Source organism: Oncorhynchus mykiss, chromosome 21 (assembly GCF_013265735.2).
Source record: "Oncorhynchus mykiss isolate Arlee chromosome 21, USDA_OmykA_1.1, whole genome shotgun sequence".
NCBI lineage: Eukaryota > Metazoa > Chordata > Actinopteri > Salmoniformes > Salmonidae > Oncorhynchus > Oncorhynchus mykiss.
The window spans coordinates 45432013-45452348 of NC_048585.1; the positions used below are offsets into that span (position 1 = coordinate 45432013).

General features: G+C 42.7%; 2 protein-coding genes across 3 annotated transcripts; both read left to right on the forward strand.

Annotated features, from left to right (window-relative positions):
* The first annotated feature begins 567 nt into the window (after positions 1–567).
* Positions 568–12185, forward strand: ndufs2 (NADH:ubiquinone oxidoreductase core subunit S2). Its single transcript, XM_021577968.2, has 13 exons — positions 568–727; positions 2074–2177; positions 3080–3270; positions 3491–3611; positions 5606–5718; positions 6104–6178; positions 6400–6563; positions 6652–6771; positions 7059–7188; positions 7512–7607; positions 10707–10790; positions 11207–11264; positions 11963–12185. The coding sequence occupies exons 1-13, from the start codon at positions 621–623 to the stop codon at positions 11998–12000; spliced, it is 1401 nt and encodes a 466-aa protein (XP_021433643.1). The 5' UTR covers positions 568–620; the 3' UTR covers positions 12001–12185.
* A 163-nt stretch (positions 12186–12348) lies between these two features.
* Positions 12349–17700, forward strand: fcer1g (Fc fragment of IgE, high affinity I, receptor for; gamma polypeptide). Of its 2 annotated transcripts, none has more exons than XM_021577971.2 (5): positions 12349–12685; positions 14279–14370; positions 15139–15171; positions 15561–15584; positions 15693–17700. In XM_021577971.2, exons 1-5 carry the CDS (start codon positions 12625–12627, stop codon positions 15753–15755), a joined length of 273 nt encoding a protein of 90 aa, XP_021433646.1. In that variant the 5' UTR covers positions 12349–12624; the 3' UTR covers positions 15756–17700. The 2 variants fall into 2 exon arrangements, with proteins under 2 accessions (XP_021433646.1, XP_021433645.1); XM_021577970.2 differs by having other exon boundaries at positions 12362–12685; positions 15127–15171.
* Positions 17701–20336: the final 2636 nt, after the last annotated feature.

A 20336-nucleotide genomic window follows, 5' to 3' on the forward strand; every position in this document is an offset into this window, starting at 1 on the left:
CGGTGGAGAACACGAGGCCTTGGAATGCCTGAGCAGGGTGATAAAAATGGAGGTCACCAGCAGCTCAGTCTGTCTCCTATGCGGAGGCAGTTAAAATGGTCTGAACGTCAGATGGTAGTAAATACTGGTAGAATTACACTGCAACATACACAGCAGCCTGCGTATCAACAGGACCCAGAAATTCTTCAGGTGAAAAAAGTGGACTGTTGCTTTCATAGCAATGGTGGTAAATGACACTGTGCACATTGAAAGGTTGATATCATTGTTTCTGCAGTTGAACTATTTCTGGGATTAAAAGACAGCTAACGTCTGAGGAGCTACATGGAGTACTTGTTCGTGCGGTCGCACCCTTTCAGGCCTCAACCTGAGCGGGTTTTTTAGATTTCGAATGACTGAAGGAGCTGGAATATATATATATTATTTATTTATTTTACATTATTTTGTAGTTTTTGTGGATTAATGTAAATGTTCTCTTCCCAGTGGAATTTGCTTTTCTTTTATGATTTTTTTCACCCCCGTCCAGTTGGTGGCGATAATACACTTTTTAGCATGTAGTTCGCCCTAAACCCCAAAGAAGAAGACATTACGTCACCGGGTGCAGAGTAACTTTGACTGCCAAGATGGCGGGGACAATGTTGAGGTCGCTTAGCAAACTTGGACGTCCTTCAACAAAATTGATTATAAATAGTAATTTGGTCAGCCCTGCTTGCACTGTCCTACAAAACAGGTGAGATTATCATGGTTCGATAGGCGCAATTATAGTTTAACCGATCAATAATGTCCAAGTAGGTCGTTTAGGGATCAAAAACGGTCACATAACAGCTAGCATTAGCTAGCTAACAAAAGGCACTGCTCATCTACAACACTGCTCATTTACAACACAGGCTTGTCGTTCACATACCTGACACGACACACATCACGCTTATGTTATGTCAGAAGGAACTGTTGTATAATTGCTGTAACATTAAACAGCTGTTAGTTGGCAACCTTGCTAACGTTAGTAACTAGGTTACTTGAATCGAATCAGGTGGATTTTGACAGCACTGCAGCACATCCGATTCATGGCCAGCGTGTCATCTTGCGAAAAAGCAGAGTGACGTTAACTTTACCTAGCAATTTCTTGCAATTCAAATGCATGTTTCTTACTTTTGTCTGAAAAAACGTGTACAATGAGTGGAATGTTAGCACAAAATAGGTCTGGAATCCAGGCTAGCTAGCCACCTTATTGTAGTTAACTAGGCTCAATAACACGTTTTACATAACGTGTTATGAGTGTTTACACAACCTGATGTCATTTACTGTATTCAGGTCAACAACACCGGTTGTACACCTCTCTCACATTCATATGAACCACTTCAGGGTCAAACATAACGTGTTAGACAGTAACTTGGAACAGTTCAGCCTACCCGATCCATTTGTGCCTTGACAAGTCGCTATGGACCATTACCAACAGTTCGATAATGCTTGATATTGAGGCCTGCTTTATACACAAAAACATTTCATTTGGTGAATCTCTGTTTAATCCTACCGTTTTACTTGTGTGAAATGGGATTAGTGACCAAATCGTCAGTCTGTCTTGGATGACCTAGAGCAGATTAATGCCCTACCCTGGACTCTAGTCTACTTATATTAGGAGTTTACTTGGCACATGTCAAATAAGGGGTGCTTATGTTTGTCCTGTTTCACACATGTATAAGTGTGTGTGGTGTGAAATGTTATTTTGTTTGTTTTTGCATATCCCACTCCCCCTGAGACACCCTCAGAGTGGGGTCATGGCCAGGGATCATGCATTTTTTGTTATTGCTCTGAGAAAGCATTAGTTTACCTCACAAAACTGTGTAGGTCAAACCAGTGGTTTTCAAACCTCCGTTTCACAATGTTGTTGTAGTCCTGAACTAGCTCACCTGATTCAGGTAGTCCAGGGCGCTTGAGGATTAGTTCAAAGACATGGAACAGCTGGGGTCCCAGAGGAGCGGTTTGAAACCACCTGGTTTAAACACTTGGTCAACAACATACACACACTGCCATAGTACCATTGATGCATCATGGTTGCTTGTTATTCTCTCTTTCCAGGCAGAAACAGTGGCAGCCAGATGTGGAGTGGACGGAGCACTATGCTGGGGCGGTGATGTACCCCAGCGCCATCACTGAGAAATGGGTCCCCCCACCATGGAATGGTACGCCCCACTGTTGTGTACTGTCTTCATCTATAGGCCTACTAGTTATTAATGATGTGCATGAGTAATTGAGTACTCAAATGTTATTCTGTTATATTACATCATGTTTTTTTACTATAAAATAGGAGTCTTGACTGTGATAAGGGCTCTGGAAATAAGGGTGTCTTTTCTGCAAAATGAACAAACAAGGCTATGCCATTGCACAGCCATAGGCTTCTACAAGCAAGCGCCACAGTCAGCTTACTTCCTTTTTGATTGTGTTCCACGATAAAATATAACCAGTTGATTTTACAGTTTCAACAAATGTATCTTAAATGGCACTTGTTTTTTTTATTGACTGAATATATGAGGCAACTTAGCAATTAGGATGTGTTATCTGTAATGGTTATGATAAATTAGGCACTTTTTCTCACTGTTGGCATGTAGATGAATGCGCACATTTTTTTCCCACTGCCGCCCTTGTTCTAAAAATAGCTTTTTTTAATTTGAGTACTCAAGGGTCAAATCCCTAGTTGTTAATTAGGCCCAAGTCCAAAGTTGTGTATAATGATTGAAATCTGTTAGTTCCATATGTGGGAGTTGCATTTTATTGCATGCTACTCCATCGAACCTGATTGGCCACAACGTGGTTGTCAGTGGTTTCTAAACTCATTCTGTGACTTTGACTTTATTATAGATTTAGATTCATTCCACATCATACTCTGTGACTTTATCATAGCCATTCTACATTCAGCTTTATCTAAACACTTATGCATGAATTCCGAACCAACTAGCCTGTCCAACCTCTTTCTTTTTTCTATGTTGAACCCTGAGAGACGAAATGCGTTGGTTTTACTTTAAACAAGAAAGTAGCTTTTCTTATAAACTTAAACTGCCAAATCTCCTCTCAATCCCTCTCTCAGATAAGGATGCTCCTATGGAGAAGGAGGTGTCTAACCTGACCATTAACTTTGGGCCCCAGCACCCCGCAGCCCATGGCGTGCTGCGTCTGGTGCTGGAGCTCAGCGGGGAGTCAGTGAAGAAGTGTGATCCCCACGTGGGCCTGCTGCACCGCGGCACAGAAAAACTCATTGAGTACAAGACCTACCTACAGGTACGTAGCACACCTAGAGACAGTAAGGTGTGTAGTAAGAAGACAAAAATCCTGGCAGAATAGTTCAGCCGTCAGCTAGGATAGCAAATTGCCTGAAAGTTACTAGCATAAGTGTCCTGACTAAGATGCTAATGTACAAGCTGGTGTTTAGGCTCTTCTACAACGGGCATGTTTTTGTTTGATGAAATGCATTGACCAGTCTTCCCATGTTTTGCTATAGGCGCTGCCTTACTTTGACAGGTTGGACTACGTGTCCATGATGTGTAACGAGCAGGCCTACTCTCTGGCCGTGGAGAAGCTGCTCAACATCCAGGCCCCACCCCGCGCACAGTGGATCAGAGGTAAGACTAGGTGCTACTAGACGACCTTGCCAGAAAGGACGAACTAACCAATACCTCAAACTGATGAGCAAACCAACTTGCATGAGCTTTTTTCCCCCCGAATTGTCGGTTCAGAGATAAAGGTACAGTTTGGGTTAACAAGTGAAATTTGAGATTAAGGTGGTGCACCTCTCTCATTTACCAGCACAACAGTAACAAGCATGAGAATCATAACCTTCTTAGGTCATCTGGCCCCATTTACCCTTTCATACAAGGTCACTAGGGGGCAGTAGTTAGCTACATGGAGTTCAACAGTCAACATGGATATACAGTTGGAAGTTGGGTCATTAAAACTCGTTTTTCAGCCACTCTACAAATTTCTTGTTAACAAACTATAGTTTTGGCAAGTCTGTTAGCACATCTACTTTGTGCATGACACAAGACATTTTCCAACAATTGTTTACAGACAGATTATTTCACTTATAATTCACTATCACAATTCCAGTGGGTCAGAAGTTTACATACACTAAGTTGACTGTGCCTTTAAACAGCTTGGAAAATCCCAGAAAATGATGTCATGGCTTTGGAAGCTTCTGATAGGCTAATTGACATTATTTGAGTCAATTGGAGGTGTACCTAGGGATGTATTTCAAGGCCTACCTTCAAACTCAGTGCCTCTTTGCTTGACATGGGAAAATCAAAAGAAATCAGCCAAGACCTCAGAAAAAAAAAAGTTGTAGACCTCCACAAGTCTGGTTCATCCTTGAGAGCAATTTCCAAACACCTGAAGGTACCACGTCAATCTGTACAAACAATAGTACGCAAGTATAAACACCATGGGGCCACGCAGCCGTCATACCGCCCAGGAAGGAGACGCATTCTGTCTCCTAGAGATTAACGTACTTTGGTGCGAAAAGTGCAAATCAATCCCAGAACAACAGCAAAGGACCTTGTGAAGATGCTTGTGGAAACAGGTACAAAAGTATCTATAGCCACAGTAAAACGAGTCCTATATTGACATACTCTGAAAGGCTGCTCAGCAAGGAAGAAGCCACTGCTCCAAAACCGCTGTAAAAAAAAGCCAGACTGCGGTTTGCAGCTGCACATGGGGACAAAGATTGTACTTTTTGGAGAAATGTCCTCTGGTCTGATGAAACAAAAATAGAAGCGTTTGAACATAATGACCATCATTATGTTTGGAAGAAAACGGGGGAGGTTTGCAAGCTGAAGAACACCATCCCAACCGTGAAGCACGGGGGTGGCAGCATCATGTTGTGGGGGTGCTTTGCTGCATCAGAGAATGGTACACTTCACAAAATAGATGGCACCATGAGGAAGGAAAGTTGTGGATGTCTTGATGTTACTTCAATATATCAGTCAGGAAGTTAAAGCTTGGTCGCAAATGGGTCTTCCATATGGGGACAATGACCCAAAGCATACTTCCAAAGTTGTGGCAAAATGGCTTAAGGACAACAAAGTCAAGGTATTGGAGTCGCCATCACAAAGCCCTGACCTCAATTCAGAACTGAAAAGGCATGTGCAAGCGAGGAGGCCTACAAACCTGACTCAATTACATCAGCTCTGTCAGGAGGAATGGGCCAAAATTCACCCAACTTATTGTGGAAGGATACCTGAAACATTTGACCCAAGTTCAACAATTTAAAGACAATGCTACCAAATACTAATTGAGTGTATGTATACTTCTGACCCACTGGGAATGTGATGAAAGAAATAAAAGCTGAAATCATTCTCTCTATTATTCTGGCATTTCACATTCTTAAATTGAAGTGGTGATCCTAACTGACCTAAGACGGGACATTTTTACTCTGATTAAATTTCAGGAATTGTGAAATACTGAGTATAAATGTATTTGGCCAAGGTATATATAAACTTCTGACTTCAACTGTACAGAGGAACTGGGGCCTGTTACACAATCTCCACACAGGCAGAAGATGGGCAACAGTGGTTAAGTAAGTAAGTATGACTTTTCAGGGTCTACTTCTGTTGTTTTGCAGTTCTTTTCGGAGAGCTGACTCGCATCCTGAACCACATCATGGCCATCACCACCCACGCCCTGGACATCGGAGCCATGACCCCCTTCTTCTGGATGTTCGAGGAGAGAGAGAAGGTGAGAATGGAAACAGAATTTAGGATCTGGGGCCGTATCAAGCTTAACAGAGTAGGAGTGATGATCTAGAATCAGGGTCCTGATCTTCCTTCCTTTTGCTGAAGTAGCAATTTTTGGAAGTCCTTTTTCTTATTGGTATATTAACTAATTTAATGTCACCAGGCAGGCCAAAACTCCATCTCGCCCAAACAGGACGAAATTTCAGGCAGTCTTTTCAATCGTCTCTTATACTAAAAGTGTATTATCATAATTTTCACAATTTCCCAGTATTATTCCAACCTCGGTGTGTAAATATATGTAAAACACTGGAAAACCATGTTTTTTTTGTTGTTGATAGCACTGGACCATTTCATGGTGTGTTGTCGTGTCTCTATCCTTCTCCTAGATGTTTGAGTTCTATGAGCGTGTCTCAGGGGCCAGGATGCATGCAGCCTACGTCAGACCTGGTGGAGTACACCAGGTGAGGGCTGCCTGGGAACTAAGTTTTATGGGGTTTCTCCTGGGTAGCGTTTCCCCTAGGTTCAGATCTAGGATCAGCATCCTCTCCCCAATCCTAACCTTCACCATTAGAAGGGGGGGATCGCTAAACTGACCCAAGATCAGTGTCTAGGGGCAACTTCACCCTACAGCTATGTATGCGATGGAATGGTCGCTATAAAGATTGTTATCTGCTTGTCCCAGGACATGCCACTGGGACTAATGGATGATATCTATGAGTGGTGCAAGAACTTCTCCATCAGAATAGACGAGGTGGAGGAGATGTTGACCAACAACCGTATCTGGAAGAACCGCACCGTGGACATCGGGGTTGTGTCTGCAGAGGACGCACTCAACTATGGCTTCAGGTGAGACGCACTCACTCACACACTCTCTCTCTCAAACTGTTGTGAAGCTAATGAAATATGTAAATCACCCCCTCTGCTTGTCTGTCAGTGGTGTGATGCTGAGGGGTTCAGGCATCAAGTGGGACCTGAGGAAGTCTCAGCCCTACGACAAGTATGACGAGGTGGAGTTTGACGTCCCCATCGGCAGCAAGGGAGACTGCTACGACAGGTGAGAAGGACGCCTTCTGTCCTCTCTGTCTGCCTCTCTCTCTCTTTTTTACTTAGTATTGCGTTTGTGTAGATGAGTTTTACCTTCATATTTGTTATTGATTGTTTTTGATTGAATCCTGTTTTGGAGTTGTTCTGTTTTGGAGTTGTTGGCAGCTGGTCTAGTGGTAGTGCTGCCACACACGGACCACATGCCCCTGGAGGGCAGTGGTTAAACCCCCCCCCCCCATGTTTACATCTTGTTTCCCCTCCTCCCTTCCTCTCCTCTTTGTCCTTGGTGTTGGTCAGGTACCTGTGCAGGGTGGAGGAGATGAGGCAGAGTCTCAGGATCATGATCGAGGCCCTCAACAAGATGCCAGCGGGAGAGATCAAAGTGGACGACGCCAAGGTGGCCCCGCCCAAGAGATCTGAGATGAAGGTGAGAGAATGACTGAATGTTTTTATTTGAGATCATTGAGGACAACGGGGTGCACGTTTTTTAGCCCTAGCGCTAAACACACCGGATTCAACTAATCAAACGGCTTGATGAGTTAATTAGTTGAATCAGGTGTCCGAGTGCACCTTTTTTAGGTGCTCGGGACCAGGATGGAGAAACACTGATTCAGGGCATTTAGATCATCCTCAATTTTTTCTGCCTTACCCTGTAGTTAAACACAAGCCCTTGTTACGGTGGAGTGTTTCACATTGAGTCTAAATAAGCATAAACATCAGTTGTAATGGTGGTTAATGTTCCCATGTTAGATGTCCATGGAGTCTCTGATCCATCACTTTAAGCTGTACACAGAGGGTTACCAGGTGCCCCCCGGATCCACATACACAGCTGTAGAAGCACCCAAGGTAAGCCCTCCCCTTTCCTCAGACCTACATGGATAGAAGGGCTTTGAGCCTCTGTTTTTTTTAAATTGAACCTCAAATACTTTGAGGATATTCTATATGTGCAATTTACTGCTTGTAATGGTGAGATTCTCCTCCAACTGATCTATTTTGTAGGTCATAAGAGGCCTTTAGATACAACACAATTCCAAAACATGTATTACATTGATTTGACAGACAGAGATATTCTGTAAATGTGCCAGATTTAGCTAGCTAGTTAATTTGAATCTGTAGTCACATCGATGGCCCTGAACAAACTTTATTTGACTCTATGCAAACTGGAAACCACATATCCTGAGGCTGCATTCATTGTAGCTGGGTATTTTAACAAGGCTAATCTGAAAACAAGACTCTAAATTCTATCAGCATATCGATTGTGCTACCAGGGCTGGTAAAACCCTGGATCATTGTTATTCTAACTTCCACGACGCATATAAGGCCCTCCCCCGCCCTCCTTTCGGAAAAGCTGACCACGACTCAATTTTGTTGCTTCCAGCCTACAGACAGAAACTAAAACAGGAAGCGCCCGCGCTTAGGTCTGTTCAACGCTGGTCCGACCAATCTGATTCCACGCTTCAAGACTGCTTCGATCACGTGGATTGGGATATGTTTCGCATTGCGTCCAACAACATTGACGAATACGCTGATTCTGTGAGCGAGTTCATTAGCAAGTGCATTGGCGATGTCATACCCATAGCAACTATTAAAACATTCCCAAACCAGAAACCGTGGATTGATGGCAGCATTCGCACAAAACTGAAAGCGCGAACCACTGCTTTTAACGAGGGCAAGGTGACCGGAAACATGACTGAATACAAACAGTGTAGCTTTCCCCTCCGCAAGTCAAACAAGCTAAGCGTCAGTATAGAGACAAAGTAGAGTCGCAATTCAATGGCTCAGACACGAGGTATGTGGCAAGGTCTACAGTCAATCACGGATTACAAAAAGAAAACCAGGCCCGTTGCGGACCAGGATGCCTTGCTCCCAGACAGACTAAATAACTTCTTTGCTCGCTTTGAGGACAATACAGTGCCACTGACATGGCCCACTACCAAAATCTGCGGAGTCTACTTCACTGCAGCCGACGTGAGTAAAACATTTAAACGTGTTAACCCTCGCAAGTCTGCAGGCCCAGACGGCATCCCCAGCCGCATCCTCAGAGCATGCGCAGAACAGCTGGCTGGTGTGTTGACGGACATATTCAATCAATCCTTATCCCAGTCTGCTGTCCCCTCATGCTTCAAGAGGGCCACCATTGTTCCTGTTCCCAAGAAAGCTAAGGTAACTGAGCTAAACGACTACCCCCCCCCCCCCCGTAGCACTCGCTTCCGTCATCATGAAGTGCTTTGAAAGACTAGTCAAGGACCATATCACCTCCACCCTACCTGGCAGCCTAGACCCACTCCAATTTGCTTACCGCCCCAATAGGTCCACAGACTACGCAATCGCAACCACACTGCACGCTGCCCTAACCCATCTGGACAAGAGGAATACCTACGTGAGAATGCTGTTCATCGACTACAGCTCAGCATTTAACACCATAGTACCCTCCAAACTCATCATCAAGCTCGAGACCCTGGGTCTCGACCACGCCCTGTGCAACTCGGTACTGGACTTCCTGACGGGCCGCCCCCAGGTGGTGAGGGTAGGTAAAAACATCTCCACCCCGCTGATCCTCAACACTGGGGCCCCACAAGGGTGCGTTCTGAGCCCTCTCCTGTACTCCCTGTTCACCCACGACTGCGTGGCCATGCACACCTCCAACTCAATCATCAAGTTTGCGGACGACACTACAGTGGTAGGCTTGATTACCAACAACGACGAGACGGCCTACAGGGAGGAGGTGAGGGCCCTCGGAGTGTGGTGTCAGGAAAATAACCTTGCACTCAACGTCAACAAAACAAAGGAGATGATCGTGGACTTCAGGAAACAGCAGAGGGAGCACCCCCCTATCCACATCGACGGGACAGAAGTGGAGAGGGTAGTAAGTTTTAAGTTCCTCGGCGTACACGTCACGGACAAACTGAATTGGTCCACCCACACAGACAGCGTTGTGAAGAAGGCGCAGCAGCGCCTCTTCAACCTCAGGAGGCTCAAGAAATTCGGCTTGTCACCAAAAGCACTCACAAACTTCTACAGATGCACAATCGAGAGCATCCTGTCGGGCTGTATCACCGCCTGGTACAGCAACTGCTCTGCTCAACCGTAAGGCTCTCCAGAGGGTAGTGAGGTCTGCACAACGCATCACCGGGGGCAAACTACCTGCCTTCCAGGACACCTACACCACCCGATGTCACAGGAAGGCCATAAAGATCATCAAGGACAACAACCACCCGAGCCACTGCCTGTTCACTCCGCTATCATCCAGAAGGCGAGGTCAGTACAGGTGCATCCAAGCAGGGACCGAGAGACTGAAAAACAGCTTCTATCTCAAGGCCATCAGACTGTTAAACAGCCACCACTAACATTGAGTGGCTGCTGCCAACATCTGACTCAACTCCAGCCACTTTAATAATGGAAATTGATGTAAAAAATGTATCACTAGCCACTTTAAACAATGCCACTTAATATAATGTTTACATACCCTACATTACTCATCTCATATGTATATACTGTACTCTATACCATCTACTGCATCTTGCCATCTTTATGTAATACATGTATCACTAGCCACTTTAAACTATGCCACTTTTATGTTTACATACTGTACTCGATACCATCTACTGCATCTTGCCTATGCCGTTCTGTACCATCACTCATTCATATATCTTTATGTACATATTCATCCCTTTACACTTGTGTGTATAAGGTAGCAATTGTGGAATTGTTAGATTACTCGTTGGTTACTACTGCATTGTCGGAACTAGAAGCACAAGCATTTCGCTACACTCTCATTAACATCTGCTAACCATGTGTATGTGACAAATAAAATGTGATTTATATAGGTAGATTAAAGGTGCTGCTGTTGTGTAATGTGATCTCCTCTCCTGTCTCTTCCAGGGAGAGTTTGGTGTGAATGTGTTGGGTAGGAATATTAATGTGTAATATTGTGTTATTTTGCAGGGAGAGTTTGGTGTGTATCTGGTATCTGACGGCTCCAGCAGGCCCTACCGCTGCAAAATCAAAGCTCCAGGATTCGCTCACTTGGTACGGGGAGCTCATACAACCACAACACAGACAGAATTCACACCCTGAATTATTAAATGCAGTTATAAATTATTCAATGTGTAAAACAGCTTTTTCCTCAAGGCTACTTATAATTCATTAAGGACATTTATAAACCAGTATAATAGCATTTGTAAAAGAAAACAAACCCAACCCTGCCTTCCCCTCTCTGTCTGTGTTGTGACATGTTTGTTCTTGGGACATTAACACACCAGACCGTCCCACACTGTTTTGGTTTCTGTATCAAATCACTTTAAATCAAGTGCATTGCACAAACGTGTCGCAACACAGATTTTATAAGAAAAATATCTATGTATGATGCTTCTTTCGGTTTATAGTTGGTTTGGAGTTGGTTGGTTTGGAGTTGATTGATGATTTTGATGTTTTTTTCCCCCCAGGCTGCCCTGGATATGATGGCTAAAGGACACATGCTGGCTGACGTAGTGGCCATTATTGGTAAGAAATGTTTCTACTGGGTCATATTCAGTAGGACACACTGTAGCAAAATGTTTTGTGACGGTTAACAAAAATCTGTGTTCTAATTGTATTAGTACCTCTGTTTCACAAAAGATTCTCCCTGCTGAACACGACCCTTATGTTATGAGTCAACCATTGATATCAGAATCCTTAGCAATGCAATTCATGTACACTGAACAAAAATATAAACGCAACATTTTCAAAGGTTTTACAAAGGAGTTACAGTTCATAAGGAAGTCAGTTAATTTTAAATACATTTGTTAGGTGCTAATCTTTGGATTTCACATGACTGGGAATACAGATAGACATGTTGATCACAGATACCTTAAAAAGAAAAAGCTATTAGCGTGGATCAGAAAACCAGTCAGTATCTGGTTTGACCACAATTTGCCTCATCTCCTTAACGTAGAGTTGATCAGGCTGTTGATTGTGGCCTGTGGAATGTTGGCTCACTCTTCAATGGTTGTGCGAAGTTGCTGAATATTGGCGGGAACTGGAACACGTTGTCCTGGGCTGGCGTGGTTAGATGTGGTTTGTACATATAGAACATTTCTGGGATATTTCATGGGACCAACTCTTTACATGTTGCAGTTATATTTTTGTTCAGTGTAGTTCCTGTTCAATGTATGGTTGATTTTTTAATTTTTTTAAATTTTAATTTAATTTTCTTGTGACAGGCACCCAGGACATTGTGTTTGGCGAAGTTGACCGTTAAGTTAACACCTGACTGTTGAAAGATGACACCCATGGTTCCACTCTGAAGAGGATTTCTCAGCGCTGTCTTTACTACCTTGTTTGTCTCTCATTCACTGTACTGGGATTTTGACAGATGGGCCAACTCGTAATCATTGACGTATAATGCTGTAAACCTAATAAATATTTTATCTCTGATCGGTCAAATAGTGTCATTTCACTCAGTGTCTTTGTAGTTAAGAAACATACAGTAAGAACTTCAGGGAAGTCATAGCTCAATGTTATTTCCGTTTTCAAAACACCATGTTGCACAACCAACATGTGGTAAAGATAGAGTAAGTCGACAGAACCCGAAGCATTCTAGGTCTTTCAGTCTGTCCTTCCTCCAACGCTGTGTGCAGGCCCACAGACAGGGGAGTGGTCTGATCATAGAAAATGGACTGAGCTCGACCACAACTTCCCCCTGCTGCTCTACCCTGGCTTTCTTTGTAACACTGCGTCATCACCACACTTAACCAACCGACTCGTCAGCCCTGCTCAACCGATGTGCTGGTTACTGACTGAGCAGTCTGACGTCTGGTAAAAAGAGCTTGTTGCCGCTGCCTACTGTTGTGGTGTGTCCTGTTGTATCCTTGTTGCAGTGACAATGGGAGGCAGATTCCAGGTTCTTTCAGCTCTTCCTCTGTGGTTGAGCTTTGGCAGCGCTGGTGAGTCTGGAGTTTGATAAGTACAAACCTCTTGATGTTTGGTTGTTGACCTGTGCTATGAAAGTGTTATTTTTTTGTGGGATTAACATGAGTTTAACTTTTTGATTAGTACAACTCCCAACTAAATTTGGTCTTCCACTGGAGGAAATATTTTAAAGTCAAGTCAATTATACAGTATCATGGTGAGTCCCATGGTTGAGATCAGGGCTCATGTCCACAAAGCATTTCAAAGTAGTGCTGATCTAGGATCTGACCATATAATCTTATTCATTATGATCTACAAGGCAAAACGGATCTTAGATCAGCACTCCTACACTGAGATGCTTTGTTGAAACGGGCCCAGATCTCAGGGAGTCCAGCAATTAACGTAGTTGGAGTTACAAATGCCGATACATCACGTTCAAATCTTTTTACTGAAGACTGACATAAGTCCGTCAGTGAAAATATTTGAATGTGATGTACTGGTATTTGGAACTCGTCTAATATTATTTTGGTCATATTATGAATAATCAACTATTTTGTTGATAGAAACCCTGTAGCGACACGTTTACAATAATTGTTGAAGTGGGCATCATAATTTCTCCTTCCTGAAAGAATGAAGTAAATCAGCTTTTCCTGTCTGTAAATGGTTTTGCTCATGACTGTTTTAACCTGGTTTTAGAAATAGATTTTTCATTATAACCAAACTCCATTTGGCGCAAAAAAAATATTGTATATTGGTGTAGTGTAGGTGATTCTGATATTCTCAATATAGAGGGCAAAACGATGTCAGTGGTAATTGGTATGATGAACTATTGGTGTGATGGACCGTGTGTAACAACTAAAAAAAGGGGGATAGGGCTCAATTCTTATTGTTTTGGAGCCCTTTCTGGGACCGCAGAAGCAAAGCAGTGGCCACATTGGTCCTCTAACATTAGATACTGAAGAAAGTGATGGCATTACTTTTTCACGGCACTGTATGCACTGACGAAACGTCAGCACCATCTGCATGGTCCACACACACGTACACAGAAGCGTACACTATGTCTAAGCATCAGTGTAGTTGTACTGCACCTATATGCATGCATATACAGTACACATTTCAGTGTTTTCTTGCACATAGCGTTCTCTATTTAAATCAACATATTTTCTGAGGTTCACAGATATGAGGTAGGGAAACCAAAAGAGATCATAGATAGATAAATCAACCACATCACCCTAGTCCCACCTCACACTTGCACACACACACACACACACACACACACCAAACTGATAAAGATAAAATAATCACATTTTCAATTTAAACACTCAATTTGAAGATATGCCTATTTGTCAGAACAGAATGATATTAACCAAGATCATTTTTGACATGTTGTGGATAGGAGTAGGTAGGTACTGTACCAGCCAAACAGGTAAGGAAAGATGACTGAGATCTGCGCGACAGACCGATTACTGGTGGTCACTTGCGATAACTGATAGTCTGGTTGTTTTTACCAACCTTAGTTACATGCACTGTAAGTCGCTCTGAATAAGAGCATCTGCTAAATGACTAAATTGGTGGTCAAACCTCAGAGGACCATCCTGTAAATAGCAGTTCTTCTCCTCTGTCCTCAGCGGCCCTGGTTGAGCCTCAGATCTGCTACATCCTAGACGCCATCTTGTTTCTGTACGGTATCATCCTTACCGTGCTATACTGCAGGATCAAGGTACAGCTGCCTTCTACACTCTAGAAATTGTTTTATACCCTTTCCCCAGATACTGTATATGCCTCATCACAATTATATTGTGGAGATCTACAGACAGTTCATTGGACTTCATTGTATAGTTTCTGATCTGACATGCACTGTCAACTGTGGGACCTTATGTAGACAGGTGTTTCTTTCTGAATCATGTCCAAACAGTTGAATTGGCCAAAAGTGGACTCCAATCAAGTTGTAGTGACACCTCAAGGATGATCAAAGGAAATTTGATACACCTGAACTCCATTTGGAGTGTCATAGCAAAGGACTGTGAATACTTATGTAAATGAGATTTCTGTATTTAATTTTCAATAAATTAGCTAAACAATTCTAAACAAGGTTTCACTGTCATTACGAGGTATTGTGTGTACAGTAGATGGGTGAGAGAAACAAAACTATTGATTCCATTTTGAATTCAGGCTGTAACAACAAAATGGAATAAGTCCAACGGTATGAATACCTTCTGAAGGCACTGTAGATCTGAAAGACATGGATAGGTATAAACACTGATCTAAAAAACAATGTTCTCTGCAGTATGACTATGGGTATATAAACTATGGTAGTAGCTCCACCTTGTCCTCTGGAAGGTTAGGTGAAATTTTCACCATATTGCTTATACTTATCCAACCCATCCAATCGTTTCAGATCTGCACAAATGCCTAGAACAGCTTGGGGTTGATTCAGTTTCATCTGTCTGTCTTACCTCTATCTTTCAACACTCAGTATTTCCCACAGATGGCTCCGGTGACTGGGACAGCAAAGCCAGTGGTGAGAAAGCCACAGTAACATGATCTACACTGTTAAACCCCATTAAACAAGCCCTTATGGCACCCAGATACATGAAAACGAGCCCCTGCAGTTGGCCGGGGATCAAATCAATGTAATGTGAGATATGCTCCAAACCATTTTCTAGTCCTGTACAACGCAGACAAACACAACTACAGCTTTACAGTCGGTTGGGGGCAGGGAGGGATTTCCTGACAAACATTAAACCTAATAGTTTATTTTTCACACACTTTCTACAACAACAAAAAATGCCACCACCTGTACTCACACACAAGCGCATCCTGTTTCAAGATGTTGCATGAATAGTGATTTAGTCATTTTCCTCAGTGTTTGTGTTTTGTAATGGTGTTTCTCTTTCACTCTTGACACAGAATGCAGAGGAGAGCATCTATACGGTGAGTTGGTGATGGTGATCTTAGTTGATGTGTGAAATTTCAATTGTAGGTCCTTGCTTAATTATATTTTTTCTCGCTCTCTCTCTATCTCTCTCTCAAATATCTCAGGGATTGACTCCTCATTCTGCAGACACCTACCAGACCATCGGTCAGAAGAAAGGATTGCACTAGTCGAGGATGAGTTGAAGAAAGAGAACGTTTGACTCTTTCCATGTGTTAAATCACTTTTGTCTTTCCAGGCATTTCCATTGCATCTTATGTATTTTATTTAACAGCTTTTGAGCGAAAATGTAACGGTTTTTAAAAACATTTATTTGCCATTCATATGTGAAAGCCTCCTTTGTATGTTGTGGCATGTGTCTCGAAAGAGAGAGAAACGTGAGAAGTGCAAAAGAGGGAAGAAGTTGAGCAGTGGGTAAAAATGTATTTACGATTTGGTTTGACAGTAGCTAGGTTTGCATCAAATTTTCGACAGATTTTCATGTAAATATGATAAAATCTGCATAAAATAATATGCGCATTTTCCCACCAGATATGTTTGACTGACTTTATGAGGATACAATCCTGTGCGTGACGACGTAGTGCACGTAAAAATATATTTTACGGTTAAATTCCCATGTACCGAATGAAAAATACAATTTCTATCGCATTTTCAACTCTGCTGATAATTAGTCACAAAAACTGTTGCATTGAATAGCAAACGTACCCGAGTTGGTCTTGGCACATGCGCTCTAGCCAACACCTAGCAGATACAGTGCGGGTAGGCTACCTATTATGAGATTATTATGAATAAGAGCGATATTATTTGTATTGGTCAAACCTAATCATCGTTCGTTATCTCAATAAGACCCTCGATGGTAATTGTATAGGAGCAAGCAAGCCAACACCTTGTACATTCACCACCCTGTGAAGTTCATAATTTATTTAATCTGTAGCCAAATAAACTGCATGCTTTCCCGAGACGTAGTGGGAGACGTAGTGGGAGAACCACACAACATATAATTTCATGACCCACAAATTTACTTCGATATGATGGTTATTATATCAATATTTGCGCAGAAAACGTTTCCACCGCCATTTCTCACCGCCATAAAAGTATCCCACCATGTCGAACGAACAAACTGTCTTGTCAGTCAGTATAAGATTGTACAGAACACCCCCCCCCCCCCCCCCCCCCCCCCACACACACACACACACACACACACATACACACATATCAGAGTCAAATACTTTCTATAGAACAAACTTCACGTCAGGCAACTGAAATTAATAATCAATGTATGTGTTATAATTAAACAGAGGAGGGAGTAAAATGTTGGCAAGGAATAAACATTTCAGAACAACTATGGCTGAATTATTATCCTTGCACTTTCAAAAATACTATTCGAATGAGACATGGGAGAGATGACGAATTTTGGCAAAGAGATGTATTTATAAACTAATACAAATCAGTAGCGGATTTAGGAACGGGCGGGCGCTGAAGGGGGGGTTCTCCCAGGGCGCCATACAAGCTAGAACCGCCATATACACTTGAAACAAATAGCCAAACCGAAAACTGAGTGAAGAGTTGAAATCTCAACTAGCAAGCAAGTCGCAGCAATGACGAACGCGATTCCGGCACAACACCGGCATTTCGTGTTTCCATAGCTAGGTCGTGACTTTTTTCATGCGTCAGGTAATTCATCTGCATGAAATGGTTGGATGTTTAACTTGTTTGTTCAGCCTATGTCTTCTTTGTATGATACTTATACTGAGTTTTTTTTAGATCCAGCTCGAGAATGATGTTTTTGGTATTTTCAAAACGAACGTCTCATATATATATATATATATATATATATATTTAACCTTTATTTAACTAGGCAAGTCAGTTAAGGACATATTCTTATTTTCAATGACAGATTTGTATCTTGTCAGCTCGGGGATTATGAATTTGCAACCTTTCGGTTACTAGTCCAACGCTCTAACCACTAGGCTACCCTGCCGCCCCATATAGCTTCATTCACCGTTTTATCAAATCATGTACAGTTTTTAACTTGATATTGGTGTTCTGGGTCTATTGTTGGAATTTTCAAAGTTTCTATGGTGCTTTTATAATACATTCTGATAAAATATCAAACTGGTCTGTGGTAGGTTATTTTGATATTTTCTTTCACACAGTTGATGCATCTAGCTCACGCTATTTCAGATGCTGATTTCCGTTACACCGAAGCCATGGCAACTGATCCTGGCCCCGGCCACACACTGTCCGACTCACATCCTCTTTGTGGCCACTGCAAAGTTTCTGTCATGTGTGTGTGTGTGTCTGTGTGCGCGCGGTCTTGTGCGTTCTACCGCCCTAGGTGAGACAAATGTCTTTGCCAATACCCCTGCGAAACTAGAACAGTCACAAGCAAAATAACATTGAAAATAAGTCTAAAATATTTATTTTTCCAGACTTTGAAGTTAAAGGTTAATTTTAGGTTCCTAACGAAAGTTGAACATATGTATTTTCCGGACGTTTAAAATACGTATTTTCTGGATGTTGAAATCAGGTTCATTTTCGGTACTGAAAAAAACATGAAAAGACATCTTAATGAAGAGTAAAGTAGGGTACAATGCAGTACATTATACTGTACTGAACTATACTTGTCTTTACTGTACTCTGCTTTCATCTACTGTGCTGTCCAAACTTGTGAAACAGATGTCGATGATTGGTTCAGATTTGTCCCGGTTCATGGATGTTGAAATCGAGGCCGGTCTGGAATTGAAGGATACAAAACTTGAAACTACTGATTATCATAACAATTTAGCCTACTGGGTGAAACTCATAGACAGCAGTTGTGAGGAGCCTGGTTTTCCATTCCATACTGTCATTTTTTTTTTACCTGTCTTTTTTTAAGGATATCACGTTTTTTAACTTGCCATATTCACATCAAAGCGCATTTTTTTATTTGACTCGGAGCCATTTAGGTTAGGCTGTTTGATCAAAGAAACGTGCATAATGTCAAACGTGTCTCGTGACATTGTCTAATTTTCACATCCGCTCCAGTCTGTAGGCTACAGAAAATGCCATATACTCTTTCTAACGTAGGCTATATGGTACATGGTTTATGTTAGACCATTATTTTTAACCGAAAGTTGGTTGAGCGCCACAGCTGGTCACCTCCAACAGCAACCTGGAGAGGCGCGCTCGGCTTGGACAAGCAAAATATTTATAAGTGGGCACTGCTTATCACGGGCGGCATCAGCGCTCACCTAAATAGCTCACATGCCACTGTGTAAGATACATTAAAATGATTTGGGGGCAGAATTATGCAAGGCATTATCTGTTGTTGGAGGTACGCCTTGGTCAGTTTAGCTCGGGAAATGCCGCCATCGTCAATCTGCAGTTGTATGCGGTCGCTTGACCAGAGCCTCTAGACAACGTTTCGCTCCAATGCTTAGCTTCGTTGGAAATTTGCAGAGCTCAACGTTTTCTCCAGCTCAGTTAGCAGGGTTCTCGCTGCTTACCTTAATTGAGAGCACCTTGACTGCCTGCGTCCGTGCTTGGTAAGGAAACTGCTTGGAATCTGACCATAAGGTGCTACAGAGGGTAGTGCATATGGACCAGCTCCATGCAACCCAGGACCTCTTGTTTTAAATATACTTAAGTATCAAAAGTTAATGGAATTGCTAAAATGAAAAGCACCATCAATGTTTTATTGAGGATAGCCAGGGGCACACTACAACACTCAGACATAATTTACGAACAAAGCATTTGTGTTTAGTGAGTCTGCCAGATCAGGGGCAGTAAGGAAGACCAGGGATGTTCTCCTGATAAGTGTGTAAATTGGATAATTGTCCCTGTAGGTAACTAGTAGGTAACTAGTAGGTCCCTGCAGGTAACTAGTACTTTGGGTGTCAGGGAAAATGTATGGAGTAAAAAGTACATTATTTTCTTTAGGAATGTAGTGAAGTAAAAGTTGGCAAAAATACTAAAGTACAGATACTCCAAAAAACGACTTAAGTTGTGCTTTAAATATTGTTTACTTAAGTACTTTACTACATCACTGTGCACCGCAAGCAGTACAGGAGCGCCAAGTCTGGGACCAAAAGGCTCCTGGACAGCTTCAACCCCCAAGCCATAAGGCTGTTGAATAGTTAAATGGCTACCTGGACTATTTGCATTGACCCCCTTTTTTATGCACTGACCCTCTTGCAGCAGCTCTATGCACACAACACACACACGCTCACACACACACACACACACACTCACACACAACACACACACGCTCACACACAACACACACACGCTCACACACAACACACACACGCTCACACACAACACACACACACGCTCACACACAACACACACACACACGCTCACACACAACACACACACACAGCACACACAAAACACACACACGCTCACACACACACAACACACTCACGCTCACACACACTCACACATACACGCTCACACACACACACTCACACATACACGCTCACACACACACACGCTCTCACACACACATCCTCACTCACACACACGCTCACACACACACAACACACGCTCACACACATACGCTCACCTACACACACGCTCACACACACACATACACGCTCACACACATACACACTCACACACACACACAAACGCTCACACACACACGCACACACACACGCTCACACACACACATACACGCTCACACACAACACGCTCACACACAACACACACACACTCACACACACACATACACGCTCACACACACACATACACGCTCACACACGCTC